The sequence below is a fragment of the Echinops telfairi genome, unplaced genomic scaffold (assembly GCF_000313985.2).
Source record: "Echinops telfairi isolate 266 unplaced genomic scaffold, ASM31398v2 ScPeMD7_2565;HRSCAF=3150, whole genome shotgun sequence".
Taxonomy (NCBI): Eukaryota; Metazoa; Chordata; class Mammalia; order Afrosoricida; family Tenrecidae; genus Echinops; species Echinops telfairi.
This window is the reverse complement of record NW_022106463.1, coordinates 8857589-8873618: the sequence shown is the minus strand read 5'-3', so window position 1 is coordinate 8873618 and position 16030 is coordinate 8857589. Positions and strand designations below refer to the sequence as shown.

General features: G+C 50.3%; 1 protein-coding gene across 1 annotated transcript in view; it reads right to left on the bottom strand.

Annotated features, from left to right (window-relative positions):
• The window catches only part of LOC101644852 (phospholipid-transporting ATPase IB-like), a 135276-nt gene that overhangs the window by 83313 nt on the left and 35933 nt on the right, over positions 1–16030 (bottom strand). The window contains 3 exon segments of the mRNA XM_045293995.1: positions 65–142; positions 2666–2793; positions 7425–7587. Of these exon segments, the coding sequence (XP_045149930.1) occupies positions 65–142; positions 2666–2793; positions 7425–7587 (369 nt within the window).

The window sequence follows — 16030 nt, the reverse complement described above, 5'->3', positions numbered from 1 at the left end:
CTCCCGCCTACCTGAAAGAGGCCCTCACCTGCCCAGCTCCCGCCTACCTGAAAGAGGCCCTCACCTGCCCCAGCTCTTCGTTGAGACTTGACGTCCGAGCCATGGCATACAGGTTGTTCTCCTTAAAGTGCATATCTTCGTCCTACAAGAAACCACAACACAGCCTAAGCCACGGGGTTCGACGTGTAGGACCTTCTGTGAAGGACCCTCATCTTCCAGGCGACCGCCATGTGGGAAGAGCCCACGTCGGGGAGACCCCAGAACCTGTGGATGTACACACAGTGCGCTGAGAGAGGTCATTCAGAGGGGCAGGGCCGCCGAGGGCAGAGGTGGCAGAGGTGGTGATTTGGGATGGGGGCAGCCTTGGCCTTCAGATCCTGGCTCTGCCACAGACTCACTGTGAGCCCCTGAGCAAGTTCAGGAGTGCCTCCGTACCCCTGACACAATGACACCCCTGAAATGGAGCGAGCACACGGGGCGAACGGCACGCGGGTGGGAATTGGGTGAGGACGCATTTGAAAGCACGTCCTCACCCATCGTGACTGTTCAAAGGGCCCCTCTTCCCACGATGGGACCCAGTCACGGCGACCCCTGGATGGTGCGGAACCCCCTGAGTCTTGCCTTTAAGTGAGACGTGTGCATAGGTCAGAACAGGTGGGTACGGTGCAGAACGCGTGGTGACTGGGCGAGTGTGGGTCGTGGTGTGGAGCGCAGGTTCTCTGTTGTGCCTGCTCGTCCCTGCTTTGGGAGAATAAAGGGAGGCAGAGGATGCCTGCTCCTTCATTGGCTCCTGGTGATTTGGGTTCCAGAACCCTCGTTCCCTGCCCCCTTATCTTCTCATCATTGGCTTAGGGCATAGCCTTCCAAACTTATTTGGCTTATCACCCTCTTTTTCGGGGGGTGGGGGGGTGAGACTCAGCACTCCTCTGGCAATGAAAACCTCTCATACTATAGCCCAGAGTAGACACCTGCTTTTGCAGACCCCCCGGATCACACCAGCACCTCATCCCGCTCCGGGGTGTGGTGTGGCCCATGTGGGCCGACACTGGTACGGAGCCCCTCTACCTGCATAAGAAAGGCAGCATCATGGGGACACTTCCAGATCCACTAAAGCATCTTTAATAGGATCATACCGTGATAATAGCAGTAATGAGGCTTTGATGTGCGCAGCAACGCCGTGCCTGCTCGTTATTATATCGTAAGTACCTTGAAATTTTAATACAATGGGCTATACAGTGGGCAAATGCCTCTCACTCTGCCCTAGGTGCAAGCCAGGTGGCATGGCGCAGATGCCAGCGTGGGACTTGAGGGCAGTGCTCCCGGGCAGTGACCTCCTGTCCCAACCACTGAGCATTTTCCTTCCTCTTCAATTCTAGGTCCAGCCAGGGGCAGGCCCCAGGGATTTGCCTACAATGAGGATGCCTTGGTGCTGGGGCCAGAGCGGAGGTGCAGGGAGAACGGGTCCTGGGAGATAGACTGGCTTCGGAATGCACATCCGTGGGCAGTAGAGAGAAGTCTGTTTGTAGCAGCTCTGGTATGATAGCCTTCGCTGTTGAAATGGGCTTTTGCGTGAACTGACTGAGAAACTAGCCTCTTTATAATGGTTTCTTTAGGGGTGGGGGTGAAATGCCAAGCACCTGCTGGCCAAACAGACCTTTCATGTTCTTCTGCAGAGGTAACGGGAGGGTCGATCGGCTCATTGCGTTGCTTTGACGTTTCTCCTCCTCTTCTTTTACTTTACCGCTATCCTCACCAGAGGGGTTTCATCTGTTTACCAATCAGCTCACCCCTTTCACTTATATAGAGATATAATCTTTAGTAGGCTGCTATACAGATTAAACTACATGGGAGCTGATCCGTACAGCAGGTTGTACACCATGCCTGTACTCCAAAGACGTTCGGCTGCACCTGCCAATTAGATCCTAACAGCCATCAGCGCCGGGCTGTCACCCAAGAGAGAGCGCTCCTCCTTAGTGTGAGCGATCCGGAAAGACTCTGGGTCCGCCATCCTGGTCAGCATGTCCACCTCCAAGTCTACTGGACGGCGGCCCTGCTCGTGGAGCTGCCTGGATCTTAATTGACTGTTTCCCGTCGCTTTCTACTTAAAGTGATACGGAACCATCATCTCTTACATCTTTCTTGCCAGCCAAAATAAAACCTGGAGACAAAGGTGACCTCAGCGTACGTCAGAGAGGCCCAGGTGAGCACCCAGGCTGGGCTTGACTGGCGAGAGCACCAGGGGTCAGTCAGGTGCTCTGGCCTATTGTAAAAATGAAATAAAGGCAAGCCAGCTGTGTAGAGTTGATTCCAACTCATGGCGTGCGTGCAGAGCCACACTGACCCAAAGCAGTGACTCAAGGCGGTGATCTTTCAGAAGCAGACCGGCAGGCCTGTCCTTGGCGTGCTACTGGGTGGCTTTGAACTGCTAACCTTCTGGTTAACAGCTGAGCGCTTAACCATTTGCGCCAGCCAAGGACTCCTCTGAAATGCTAGGTAGCTAGCACGGGACCAGGTAATGTGATCTGTGATCAGCAAGGTCAACAGCAGGTAGAGTCCTCTCAAAGGCAGCGGACAACCAAGAGTGGTTCTTCAGAGGGGTCTTAGAAAGAAAACAAAGGTACTGCTTGAAAGAGATGGTTTCGAACGCTCTGATGCGAATACTCACCCAGTTTATAAACAGACCCTGAATATACTTCACAATCTCGAGGGTCACCAGCACGCTGATGGGAATGAGATTATGGTACAGGATGATGAACACCAACAGGTCAAACCCAAAGCTGCCATAGGTGAAATCTATGGAAGGAAATTAGAGGAACCAGGTAAGGCATGGGTTTTGCATGCTCTTGTTTTAAAACCCTTGTGATTCCACCATGCACATGCACACACAAAAATCTACTAAAAATATGGTGGGGGTTCTTAGGTGCTGTCCTGACAAATTTCAACTTTTTCGAGACACCACGTGGCAGGGTACAGCTGTACCCTAGGGTTTTGTAGGCCGTCCCCTGCAGAAGCAAGGAGAGGAGAACCCGTGTCACATACTTTGGACGGGTTATCAAGAGGGCCCGGTGCCTGGAGAGTGGCATCATGCCGGGTAACATGGAGGGTCCTCAGAAAAAGGGGACCCGCAGCAAGATGGATTGACAGCGTGGCTGCAGCAGTGGCTGCAGCAACGGGCTTGACACAGAGCAACAGCTGTGAGGCGGGTGCAGAACCAGGCACATTTGCTCGCTGTGCGGGCGGTGACCGTGAGCACGGGCTCGTCCAGCGGCGCCTGGCAAAAGTCGTCTTGGCGCGAGCAGACTGTGAGGTGTTTTCCTCCTGCGGAGCAGCTGGGTGGGTTTAAACCACCAACCTTTCACTTAGCAGCCACGCTCTGAATCGGTAAGCCATCAGGGCCCCCTCCAGTTAAGTGAACACAAATCCAAATTGACTTTGAAAAGATCTGTTCGGCAGCAACCATGGAATGGGTAGGACGAGAAAGATTAGAGATGCAAGCTCTAAGAAGAGGAAGTGCTCAGGATGCAGCTTGGAAGATAAGCCGACAATCAGGGTATGATAGGCCCGTGACTGCACTGAGCGTCAGCATCGAGGCTTCTGAGACCAGAGAGCTAGATGGTGCCCGGCTAACACCACCAACTGCTCCGGGGAGGGTCACAGTCGAAGGCCCTGGATAGAGTGGGAGAAGAAAAGAGACCGGGCTTAGGGCTCAGATAGAGACTGGTGGAAACCACACAACTATGACCTGTAGTCAACCTTTAGGTCTGGAACGGAATGGCCCCTTTGCTCAATTTTCAGCCAAATGATAGGCAGATGCATAAAAGGAAAAATAGTAACACTTGTGAGGTGTGCGGACCTTGGGATAATCAACCTTGTGAGATCAAATGGGCAGCACTGATGCAAGGATGGAGCTGAGCGAGATTAGGAAACTGGAGGGGTGGAATCGGAAGACCTGGAGAGAAGGTGGGATCAGTGATATACCTGGAGGGGATTTCAGTGAGTGAGATAAAATGAAATGTGTAAGAATTGCTGGCTGTAAAACTGATGATCTGCCTGCGCTTAAACTCTGAGCCTCCTGTTTGCAGAGAGCCATGGATGACAGTGGAAGCCCCACATCTAATGCAGGATCTCCACGTGGATCAGGCCTCCGGTGAATCCCTCTGACCACGGACCAGGCATGCGAGCACCTTGTAGCAGACAGAGTGCGTTGGGAAGTGGTTTCTCGCACACAGTCGGGTAACATTTAACATCTGATCGTCTGATCTCCTGTTTGACCCATTTCAAATGTGTTCTTGTTTGGGGTGGAGGTATCTGTTTTATTTTGTGATTGTTGGTGTTGGGGGGTTTTTTGTTTTGTTTTGTGTTTTTAGGTATATGAAATCCGGGATAAGGTAAATCTATAGGAGTAGTGACTATATTAATAGTTTCTTAGGGCGTAAGGCAAGGAGTCCTGGTGGCCTAGTGGTTATACGTTGGGCTAGTAATTGCAAGGTCAGCAGTTCAAAGCCATCAGTCACTCTGAAGGAGAAAGACAGGCTTTCTACTCACGTAAATTGTTAGTTTCAGAAACCCTGAAGGGCATTCTACCCGATCCCATAGGCTCCCTATGAGTCAGAATTGACTTGATGGCAGAGAGGGGCAGAGAGAGGGGCAGAGAGAGGGGCAGAGAGAGGGGCAGAGAGAGGGGCAGGGCAGGGCAGGGGAGCTTGGTGTGGGAAATGGGGAGCTAATCACAATGAGCCCAAGGAAGAAGAAAATGTTCTAGAATTGACTATGATATTGATTGCACAACTCTTTAGAATATGATTGAACTATTGAATTGTGTGATGTGTGAATTAGGCCAATACAATGGTTAAGTATGGATATAAAGCACTAAAAAGCAAAGCAAAACAAAGAGTTGAAAACGAAACAGAAAGCCCACAGTAGTCAAAGCCGGCCAAACACACTCAGGATAACTAGATTAGAGGAATCACAGCACCTAAAAAGGAACCGGCCTTGGACAAAGGCTACCTTTTGCTCTCACCCACCCTGTTTCTGGATCTTGACCTCCCAGCTACTTTGTGTGCATCTGAATCTGTCACCCATCTCACCCGGTCTACCAACGCTGTTGCTCAAGGCTCTGAAGGAATTCTTGGTCAACAAACCCAATGGTCCAGTTCACGTCATCATCTTACCAGGAGGTTTCCCTAGACTTTATTGAACCATTCCTTTCCTACTTGACCCTTCAACACCTTGTCGACGTTCTCAGTGGGGGTGGTTGTCATGGTTCTGGGTTTACCAGAAATTCTTCAGCCATGAGTCCACCATTCCTCAAAACAAGCATAACCCCCACTATATTGCTTCTTCTTTTTTTTAGCCCACTATATTTCATAAAAATAGACCCTTGATCTTTTTAAAGCCTTATTAAGATGTAGTGAACATATCGTACAATTCAATCATATTAAGAAGAGTTATGCAATCATCACCCCAATCAATTTCTAACATTTTCCTTCCTGCTTATACTTTTGCCATTGACTCCTCATTTCCCTGCAACCCCCCCTCCTGTGCCCCCAGGTAATTATTAACCCAGTCACTGTCTCCATACAGCCACCCATCCTGAAGTCCCTATAAAAACCCAAACAAACAAACAAAAGACCCTAAGACAATAAACAGGAAGGGACCCAGCAACAATGACCAAACAGAACAGGTCTGCAAAGTCTAAGTCTTAGCTTCTTTTTCCTACAATGCTGCCAAACAGGTCTTCTCACAGAAAGCTAGAGACCTCCTTAGTGGAAAGATCGGAAGACAAAAAACATTATAATGGTTTATTCTAAACACATGGAAAGGCATTCTAAAAACCAGAAAATGCTGAAATTTTAATAAATACCAGTAGTTCACCTTTGCATTTTTCATTGCTAAATGACCACGACATGGTGTCTTGAACCCCTTTTTTATTTTTGTTTTATTTCTTTGCCACTTCTTTTGCTTTTGCTTTTGAATTGGGTAGAGGTTTACAGGGAAGATCAGTTTTCCATTCAGTAATCCATACACATTTTGTTTCCTCTCATTGATTGAAATCTTCACAAAGTAACATCACTCCCCCAACTTCCTCCCTGTGTTTCCAGTTTCCATTTCGCCTTCTCTCCTGACTCACCTAAGCTCTGTCCTTGGGCAAATGCTGCCCTTTGGATCTCAGGTGTGCGAGCCTCCTGGGATTATTGTTCCCTTTTCCACAGACTTGTTTGGCTGAACAATGAGCCAGTGAGCCACGGGAGTGAGTTCAGGCCCAGAGCTGAAGGGTGACTCACGGCCTTGGTCTTGAGGGCTCCCCCAGTCTCTAATGGACCAATAAGGCTGGTCTTTTTTTAGGTTTTTTGTTCTGTTTCACATTTTTCTCCCACTCTATCCAGGACCTTCTAAGGCAGTGGTTCTCAGCCTTCCTCATGCTGCGACCCTTTCATACAGTTCCTCATGTGGTGGTGACCCCCGCCAACCATAACATACTTTGGTTGCTACCTCATCACTGTCATTTTGCAACTGTTATGAATCATTACGCGAATACCTGATATGCAGGATGTATTTTCATCGTTGCAAATTGAACATCATTAAAACATACTGATAAATCACAAAAACAGTATGCAATTATATATTGTGAAATACTGATTTCTCATGACAAACAAACAAAACTTTGTCTTGAATCATGGTGTGGCATGGATAAGAGTCTTCATGCCGGGAACTCGTATGTGGGCGGACCCACCTGGAGACGGATAGAGGAGCGGTGTCTCAGTTCCTAAGACCATCAGAAAAATGTGTTTTCTGATGGTCTTAGGTGACCCTGGTGAAAGGGTCATTCGACCCCCCCCAAAAGGGGTCGGGACCCACAGGTTGAGAACCACTGTTCTAAGGGATCCCCGCCCCCCCCTGAGTGGTCAGCAGTGGTTTGGGGAGCCACCCCAGAGCCCAGGGAGGAATAAGATTCAGATAAGGGAAAAACTTTGGGACCTTTGTGCGCCTGACTCAGGCTCCTGCTGATGTGCTGACTAATCCCCATTCCTCTGGAATGTCATTATGTGTCATTTGTCTGAAAATTCTTTTAAAAAAAAATCCTAACAGGAGTACATTCCATTTCTAAAACTCATTAATTTTCATGTTCTTTGTTTTTTTTTTAAAAAAAGGTGCACAATTGTTATCCTTTCACATAGAGACCTCAGCCAGTCTTTAATGTCTGAGGTCAAAGGGTCCCCCTGCATCCCAGGACAGTGCTGAGAAAGCAAGACGGGGGAACAGAAACAGGGCACCCAGGGAGGACAAGGGATGAGTGGTGTGACCGGGAGGGGCCGTGAAACAAGGTGTGTACGCCTTGTTGGGTGGGAAACGGATCTGCTCTGCGACCCTTCGGCCAGTCGCTTCCTGAGAAAGGCCCTTGTCGATGACAGCCTTGCCCTTACCGTTCGTCCTGGTGTACCAGGCGTCCTCGTAGCTGCTGCTCCAGAGCACCGCCCCCACACAGCTCACCAAGGCCATGGCCAGGAGCAGGAAGAAGAGGAGCAGGATCTGCCGGTTGGTCACTTTCTCGACGTTTGACGTCTTGAGAGGCGATCTGACTGAGTTCTGCACACACGCACACAGACACACACACGCGAAGAGGGTTATCAGGCACCAACAAGCATTTTGATGAAGAAAGGAACTCAAAAATCCCAACAGCTGCAAAGCAGGATTCTCTTTCCGCTGAGGGGCTGGCTAGCCAGCGGAAGAGACGTCTGCCGCGTTGCTACATGAGCGGGTCTTTTCCACCTGACCCATACATGGAGAGCTGCACACGCGTGGTAACCACGCAGGAGCGTGCAGGACTGCGATCACCTTTACAGAAGCAGATCATGGAAGGAGGAGGAAGGAGGAGAGGGAGGGAGGGAGGGAGGGAGGAGCCGAGAGGAGAGGGCAGAGAGGGAGGGGAGATAAACAAAGACTGAAGATGCACTAAATGAGGTGGTGGGTCCCGGGGACTCCTCTTCAACCAAGAACCCCCTCCAAGCGGTCACCTTGAGGGTTCCCAGAGAAGGGGAGGACACCATCGGCCTCAGACAGGAAGGCGCCTGCCCTGCCAACAAACTGAGACAAGGCCGGCAGTGGACCTGGACCAGGTGGGTTTTCAGACGGGAATGTGGCGGGAACAAAGCACGCAGGCTCGTCTTGGCCATCTCAGGGAGGGCGAGCAGTCCTTCAGGGGACACGTCCATGAAAGGTGGCCACAACTATGAAGCACACCGAGGGCACGCTCTTACGAAGCCTGGTACCAAGCCCAAGGGATGTGGAGTCCCTCTGATTGTAAAGGTCGAAGATGGCCAGAGCCAAGACAAGAGACGTCAGCAGTTTCCAGTAAGCCAGAAAACAAACACGCCAACTCCCGGCCATCGAGGCGGTTCCGACTCCCAGGGGCCCTACGGGACAGAGGAGAAGTGCCCAGGTGGGTTTCCGAGACTGTGAATCTTTCCAGGAGCGGACTGCCTCATCTTCCGCCTGCCGAGGGTGGTTTTGAACGACTAACCTTGCAGTTAGCAGGGCAGCTCGGTGCCCATCCCACCACCGGGGTGCTCGGGGTTGGCATAAGCAGATGAGAAAAAAGAAAGACGGCCCGCAGATCTCTGGCCCTTTCCTGCATGGCCCGCCGGGTGGGTACGAACACCAGGCCTTGGGTTGACAGCTGAGGCCCAGCCATTTGAGCCACTCAGACTTACTTGTCTCTTTGTTTCCACTCAACCCAGTGCCGGCAGGTCAATTCCGACCCATCTCGGCCCTAGAGGGCAGACAGAAGCCCCGGCTGCGGTCATCTTCACAGAAGGTCCTTCTCCCGAGAGGTGGCTGGTGGGTCCCAACCATGGACCTTTCTGCTAACAGTGGAGTGCTTAACAGCTGCACCACAACCTCCTCATCCACTTAGCCAAAAGACAAACGTGACCCTACGTAGGTTTCCACGTCTCGCCAGGAGCAGGCACCTCCATCTTTCTCCCACAGAGGGGCAGGTGGATTTAAACGGCTGACCGAGAGGTGGGCTGCCCATGCCCTGCCCAGAAGTGCCTCTCTCGCCTGGTCCCAAACACACTTGGGGCCCAATTCCTAGAAAACGTCCCCGCTCATGGAGCTCCATCCCAGTTGCTTAGGATTTCTTCCTTAAAGGAAAAACCAAAAGCTGTCCTGTGTGTGCTCATTACTCCAACCTGCACAGGGCTGAGAGGCGCCAGGCTCGCTCTACAGTGGCCAAGGACCTCAGGCGCTGGTGTTTTTAACTGTGCCACATATAACTGTGCCACGTATAACTGTGCCACGTATAACTGTGCCACGTATAACTGTGCCACGTATAACTGTGCCACATATAGGCATGGAGGACCTGGGATTGAGTCAGGTGTGCTTGTTGGCTTTCTGTGTTTGCTTTTAAGTTCAAGGACTTTGTCTCAAGGTCTTACAAGGACATGGGGTAAGACCCTGAAATTATTGACAAAATTCTTACACTGGCACACATGGTCTTTTTCTGAAGAGGTTGTCCTGTCCATCAGAAGACCCCCAAACATAGAATCATATCAATGCAAACATGGCAGGTCAGAGTAGAGACCCAAAGCCTATCTGCACATCCCCTCACAGAAGGTTCACAGGGAAGGGACGAGCCGGCCAGGGTGCAGTATAGCAATGACAAAACGTACAACATTCCTCTAGTTCTTTAATGCTTCCTCTCCCCCACTATCATGACCCCAGTTCTATCTTACAGATCCGGCTAGACCAGAGTATGCACATTGGTACAGATAAGAGCTCTCAGCACACGGAATCCAGGACAGATAAACGCCTCAGGAACAATCATGGGAGTAGTGATACCACAAGGGTAGAGGGAAGGTGTGGGGAGACGGGGAAGAAAGGGGGAACCGATCGCAATGATGGATGTATAACCCACCCACACCCACCCCGAAGGGGACGAACAACAGAAACATGGGTGAAGGGAGACAGTGGACTGTGTAACATATAAAAATAATAATTTATAATTTATCTGGGGGTCAGGAGGGTGGTGGGTAGTGTTGGGAGGGGGGGAAAGAAGAGCTGATACCAAGGGCTTAAGTAGAAAGAAACTGTTTTGAAAATGATGATGGCAACATAGGTACATGTGTGCTTGATACAATGGATACATGGATTGTGGTAAGAGCTATAAGAACCCCCAATAAAAGTATTTATAAAAGAGAGATTGCCCTTTCCTCTTTCTTAACAAATATTTACCATATGCCCCCAAGGACAGGGAGCCTTGGTGACATAGTGGGGTCCCTCCTGTCGGGCTGCTCACCACAAGGTCACTCCTGGGGGAAGAGGGGGCTATCGGCTCCCATAGAAGCCCTCTGACCCACAGGGTCACCATGGGCCAGAATCAACTCGATGGCAGTGGTGGTGGTGGTGGTTGCCCCCAAGGTCACAAGCTTGAACCAGACAGGCATGGTCCATGGCTTTTGTCGGTCTCTCAGTGGCCACTGCAATGTCACTCTCGGTGACCGTAAGCGTCATCGGTCAGCTAAGCCCATCTGGCCTCAGTGACGCACTTGTCACTGGCTTCCTTGGGAAACGGGTGGGGCAGGAAACAGCAAGGCCCTGTCACCTGTGTTTCTTCCACGTGAGAAGATTTTGCCACGACCCCTGGACTCATCGGTGGCCTGAACAGCAGGTCCCATGTGAGAGACTAGACCACATAGGTGGGGGCAGAAGCCACCTTGCTTGTAAAGCCGTCTCCACCTGTAAATGGAGAGCCCCTGAGATGGTCCCAGCCAGGCCTCTTGGTCCCAGCAATGGTAAACCTGGCTACCGGTTCATGGCACTGCATTTAGGGCAATGTCTTCTCCCTGACAGAGTCCCCAGTCAGAAGCAGGGTACCAATTGTGAGCTTCTGTGAGTGCACCCCAACGCATGGGAGTGACCCCATGCCCAACGGGCTGGAAATGTGTCTGGTGTGGTCATGGCTTAGATCCATCCAGTGATCGGCTTCATCTCTCCAACAAATGGTTACGTGACCATGCCGCTCATGAGAATTCTTAGACACGTGCCCTTAGTTTGTACAGCAGAACTTTCCAAATTATTGAGTTTTGTTTTCATTGTACGCAGCGCCTGTTTAAACCCGTCTCCTCTTGCTTCTTCTTATGGCAAGGTGAAACTATGCAGCCCCTTGAAGACTTTGTTTGGAAGTCTCCATCGGTCAGATGTCCAGCTGTCAGCGCTCACTGGTTCTTCCTTCTACCAAACGTCTGGACGTGATTCAGGCAAGTCCTCCGGGCCACTGCATCAAACGCCTCGCCTTCCCGTCATTGTCCAGAGTCCCATGTGCCTCATTTTCTCTGCAGCTTCACTAGGTGGCTGCAGTCAGGCTCACAATCCCCACCCACCCACCCACTGAGAATTAAGGCCTCTTTCAATAGGCCTCAGGACTCAGGTTATGGCAGGTCGATCTGTTTAACCCAGAAAGAGGGGCGGGGGTAGCGGGTTGCTTTTCTGCCATCAAGCACGCCTGTGAGCTGCTCCCACTGAAGTCGGTAAAAAATCGTTAATGCGGCACAGGAAGTGTCCGGAAGTGGACGGTGGAGATGGCCGTCCAGCTCTTATGAATAGGAGGGAGTTGTTCAATTGTAGGATGTGTGGAATCTGAAGGCCAATAAAACTGTTTTAAAAATAAAATAAACATGCTAAATACGACAACGTCCAGAAGATGCTTGGGGAGATAGGTCAGACAGACAGCGAGGATCATTTTTCACCCCGGTCGTAACTTGGGGGGTCGGGCAGGAGTTAAAAGAGCATTTCCAGGGTCTACTTCTTGGATCACCCTACAATTTACAAGGTCGTTTTTTACCGAAATCAGGCAGTTAACAGTGCTGTCCTGAAGTGAACGCGATATGGATTTGTTTAAAATCACGTCTTCTGGCCAAACTTCAGTGGAGGCCAAGCAACAGGCTGTCTGTCGGAAGAGGCTGTCTTTGGGAGCTGCCGTGGATTTCAGATTCGTGTCCGGACTCCAGAATGGAGCGAGCGGGCGGGGGAGTCTCTGATTTTAAGACTTTTCCATCACACACGTCGCGTGCCTCCAAGTCTCGACTCCCATGCGTCCTCCCTCCTGGGGAAGGATTTTATTGAAAAGTCACCTTCTTAGATCGTGTGCTTTCTTCTGTGTGGACTGGTTCATGGCTCCCTGTGGTTGCTGGTTGGAGGACACGCCCTTAGGACCCCAGATGATGTCCCTTTGCTATCGAACACCATCTCCCTTCTTCGCCGTCGTCCCGTAACAGAGCACCCGGTGTCAGCAATCCCAGTGGGGAAAGTTGGTGTGGAGTGCAGCTGCATTGGAGAAATGACCTGTTGTAGGAAAGACTGATAGAATAAACAACAAATAATAAACTCACTGCCATCCGTCGATTCTCATAGTGGCCTTGTAGCACAGCGTTGAACGGCCACTGTGGGTTTCCAAGAATGTAGCTTTGTGTCCGAGTGGAAAACCTATCTTTTTCCCAGGAAGTGGCAGGTGGGTTTGAACTGTCGACCTGGCTTGTAGCTGCCCAACACATAGTGGAGATGCTATCAGGGCTCCTGTGGAGGAGCTACCAGGAAGTCTTTAAGGCAGGAGCTGAAGCCCCATGAGCATTGTCAATGTCACCTCTATCTCTTCCATCCTGGCAGATACATTCTTGATGGCACACGGGAAACCAAGGAAGGGAAGGGCTCTTTAAACCAAGTAGCCCAGGCTCGGTGAATGACTTAGGAACCCACAGTTTCAGCCACTGTGTCCATCCGTCTCCTTGAGGACCTTCCTCTTTCCCGCTCCCCCTCTACTCTGCCAAGCATGATGTCCTTCTCCAGGGCCAGGTCTCTCCTGACAACATGTCCAAAGTATGTCAGACAGTCTACCTGTCCTTTCTTCTGAGGGGCACTCTGGCCATCCTTCTTCCAAGACAGATGGATTTGTCTTTTTAGTACTCTGTGGCAAATATGCCAATGTATTTACCAACTTCCAATATTCTTCTCCAGTGCACCACGATGAAAGGGGTACAACGTTCCACTTCCCAAGCATCAGGGGCCATTGAAAAGGCCACAGCACGGTCAGGTCGCGGCCGACTCCACCCTGGTAAACCAGCTGCACCTCCGACCAGGTGCCCATCCTCAGGCACTGTCCAACGGTGTTGTGCTCCCATTCACCAGCGCTCCGGCTCCAGACAAGGTTTCGAAGCTACACGTAAGGTTTCAGGGGCTCCTTCCTCCACAGCGAAGAGTGAAGTCCTTCTTCCTTGTCTGGTCTTGGTCCGGAAGCTCTGCTGAAACCTATTCACGTTGGCTGACCCTGCTGGCACTTGAAATTCCAGTGACATAGCTTCTGGCATCACAAGCCACCACAGTGTGACAAACTCACAGACAGGGTGACAATACAGACCAGCTAACCACCGGAGGAGATGGCCCAAGGACCATCTCCTAGGATCTCAGAGGCTCCCATTTCTAAGATAGGAGGAGCAAGGTATAAGAGGGGAATCTCTAAGTTATTGTCAGTTCTAGAGCAAGGGGAGGGTCAGAAAGATCAGAAAAGGCTTGTAGATGAAAAGCAGTATGAAATATCATCTGTCAACCCCCTCGTACCAGCCAACCTCCTCCAGGCTGGCCTGCAAGATTCGCACCGGTCTAAATGCCTTGTCGTGGGTGAGTGAGTGCTTCCAGCGTTCCCTCAGCTTGTTGAAACATTTCAGTTGTTGTGGCAGTTACATAAGCTCCTGTCAACTTGAGTGAAGGGGTGGAGTCTAGCCTGTCTTATCTCCATGTGGGCGTCACCTTCTCCTGAGGATTCAGGGAACTCCTGTATTGCTCCCTGCTTGGTCTTCCTGCTGACAAGCCACATGGAGCTACATGGATGCAGCCAGAGCCCTGGAACTGTAGGAACCACATGGAGACCCACGCCAGCACTGAGATGCTTCTACCACCACTGGGTCCACAACACTTTCCAGCCACAGGCCTGTGATCTTCCTGCATTCAGCATCATTGCATGTGCTGCATGAGTCTAAAGAGGAATTTATAGACTGGTATTGACATATGGGCTTAATATAGGACTTAAGGACTTGATCTGGACTGGGCTGGGATGTTTTCTTAATGTACAATTGCTCTTTGATAGAAGTTCTCTCTTACACATATGAGTGTCTCTGGATTTATTTCTCTAGTCTACCTGGACTAACACAGTTGGTATTCTATCTGTTCCTGGAGCCTTGATTTTCCCTAACACCTTCAGTGCAGCCTGAAGTTCTTCCTTTTGTACCTTCCGTGCTTGATCATACACTATCTCTTGATGGCAAATGGCTGAATGTTGACTAGTTCTTTTTGGTACGGTGACTCTGTGTTTTCCTTCCATCTTCTTTTGACGCTCCCTGCATCCTTCAGTATTTGGCCCATAGAATCTTTCGCTATTGCAACCCAAGGCTTGAATGCGTCCTTTAGTTCTTCCAGCTTGATACATGCTGTGTGTGGCCTTCCTTTGGGGTTTTCCAACTCCGGGTCCTTGCACATTTCATTATAATACTCGATCTTTATCAGCTGCCCTTTGAAATGTTCCATTCAGCTCTGTTACTTCACCGTTTCTTCTGTTTGCCTTGCCTCCTCTAGAATCAAGAGCAAGTTCAAGCATCTCGTCCAACATCCACTTGGATCATTCCTTTCTCTTGTCTCTTTCATCTTAATTAGCTGAGATCAGGACCTCTTTATTGGCCTTCCATTACCCTTCATGTAAAACCCAGACTTCCTTCAGATAGTACGTATAACCCCCAAACGGGGCTCTGTTTCCCAAGTCCAATCAAAGATCCTCCCCAGGCTCAGAAGAGAGTGACAGGTGTCACTAGGAGGCGGAAAGCCAGCAGTAGTGCCGGCCAAGTGGAGGGGCGCCCACATTCCCATCCACCGGAGGGCCTAGCATGTGATGTGAGAATAGAGGCGCTTAGTGGGTGGGCTCTCTTCATGACATCGGGGACCACCTCACCAGCTTGTGGGTGTCAGTCCCTCCCTTTTGATGTCTGCTCAGGCACCCAGATATCCCACAAGAACCACAAAATGCTTGTTCCGTAGTAACCCTAGCACCTACCACAGAAACATAGTCTTCCAAGCATGGCGATTCAAATGGACGGGGGTGGGAGGACCAAGAAAATGGAGGGTTTAACATGAAAAAAATAATAATAAAAACGAAAAAATAAATAAAAATTGCTTCATGGAAAAAAAAAACCCTCCAGATTTCTTACCCCTCAGATCTAAATATTGGTCTGAGTGGATAAAAAAAAGGAGGGAAAGTAAACTAAAAGATAGATAGATAGATAGATAGCATTCTTTAATCTATAATGGCATTAAACTGAGATACAGACCCCAAAAAAAGGCTACAAATGAAAAGAAAAAGGATGCTAGAACCTTTACCTCTTGCTTCCCCACCCAATAGTCGATCGGGCAGACTAGATGCTGCGGTGAAGGTGGTGGGTGTTTAAGTTCCAGTGAATCCCTTCCCACTCGTGTGGACCTGCGCACAGCAGACTGAACGCCGCCGGTCCCGTGCCATCCTCACAATCGTTCTTAGGTGTGAGCCCATCTTGCCCCGGGCCTTCCTCTCGTTCACTGCCCTGCTACGTTACCAAGCGTGAAGTCCTTCTCCCGAGACTGGCCTCTCCTGATAACACGTCCAAAGTGTGTTAGGTGACGGCTCCCCACCCTTGCCTCCATGGAGCACTCCGACTGTACCTCTCTTAAGACAGAGTGTTCTTCGGGCGGTCCCTGATACTGCCCATTCTCCTCCCTGGCACCCCAATTCAAATGCATCAAATTTCCTTCATTTATCCTTACCTTTCACATGTGTATGAGGCTACTGAGAATACCGTAGCTTGGGTCAAGTGCACCTTAGCCCTTGAAGTAACATCTTTGCTTTTCAACACTTTAAAGAGGTCTTGTACACCAGAGTTGTCCAATCCAATGTGCCGGCCGATGTCTTGACCGCTACTTCCATGAGCATTGACTGTGGATCCAAGCAAGATGAAAT